The 905-nt window shown below is 45.1% G+C and overlaps 1 protein-coding gene across 1 annotated transcript; it reads left to right on the top strand.

Annotated features, from left to right (window-relative positions):
* Nucleotides 1–6: 6 nt before the first annotated feature.
* Nucleotides 7–899, top strand: LOC109509206 (excitatory amino acid transporter 1-like; the record flags this gene model as incomplete). The annotated part of the gene is made up of 3 exons (XM_019859089.1): nt 7–314; nt 521–663; nt 753–899. Coding segments are annotated over exons 2-3 (286 nt in total), but the record flags the coding sequence as incomplete, so codon positions are not given.
* Between the last annotated feature and the right edge of the window lie 6 nt (nt 900–905).

The following is a 905-nucleotide window of genomic DNA, read 5'->3' as shown; positions in this document are numbered from 1 at the left end:
GTGGAAACAGCTCAAACTATAACATGTCCCCAGTGCCGCTATGTGTATCCTCTAAAGCTGTTTGATTTCATGTGGTGGAAACGGCTACATAAAAGCACCAAGCCGAGGGTAGTGTGTCAGAGGGATCAGCGACCAATGGGAGATCATTTTCCAATTTGTCTTCTCTGGTGTCCCGCCCTGTCCCTTTTGCTCTCTCTCTCCTCCCGATTATTGTATGGGTAGGAGAGCACCATCTCTCCTCATATTCTGCGTTCTGCAGTTTGACAGGCTGTTCCTCAAAGAATCCCAACAGCTTTTTTCAGTACACCTGCAAGGTAGGCCTTACTTAGCTGAGAAGTACTTAACAGCAAATTTTCTGCCTTGAAATGACCGGCTCACATGTTGTGCATTGCATTAGGTGCTTATGAATTGTTAGTATTTGATTTGTGCATGCGTGTACCAATCAGATTTTAAAAAATCATCCCAAAATGCGTTATCAAAATCGACTTCTCAACATCACCGACTGTAAATTTGTGCTGTGCAGGATGCAGCGTTTCAGAGAAGGCATCCACATCCGCACCATGAAAGCCAAGAGGAAAGTGGAGGAGATCTCCAAAGAGGACATCCAGACTTTCCTAAAAAAGAATGCCTTTGTTCTGTTCACGGTCGGTGCAGTGATTGCAGGTGAGTATGCCTCATCAAACTAAACAGAAGGGGGCGGAAAAAAGCATTCACATGACACGGAGGCTCCTTCACCTCCGTTGCCTTTTCAGGGATCATTTTGGGCTTTGCGTTGCGTCCCTACAAGATGTCCTATCGAGAGGTGAAGTACTTCTCTTTCCCTGGAGAGCTACTGATGAGAATGCTGCAGATGCTTGTTCTACCCTTACTGGTCTCCAGTCTAATAACAGGTAAAAAAAAAAAAA

The sequence above is a fragment of the Hippocampus comes genome, unplaced genomic scaffold, assembly GCF_001891065.2.
Source record: "Hippocampus comes isolate QL1 unplaced genomic scaffold, H_comes_QL1_v1.1 C16808452, whole genome shotgun sequence".
In the NCBI taxonomy this organism is placed as follows: Eukaryota; Metazoa; Chordata; class Actinopteri; order Syngnathiformes; family Syngnathidae; genus Hippocampus; species Hippocampus comes.
The sequence above is the reverse complement of the archived record's forward strand: the minus strand, read 5'-3'. Positions and strand labels throughout refer to the sequence as shown.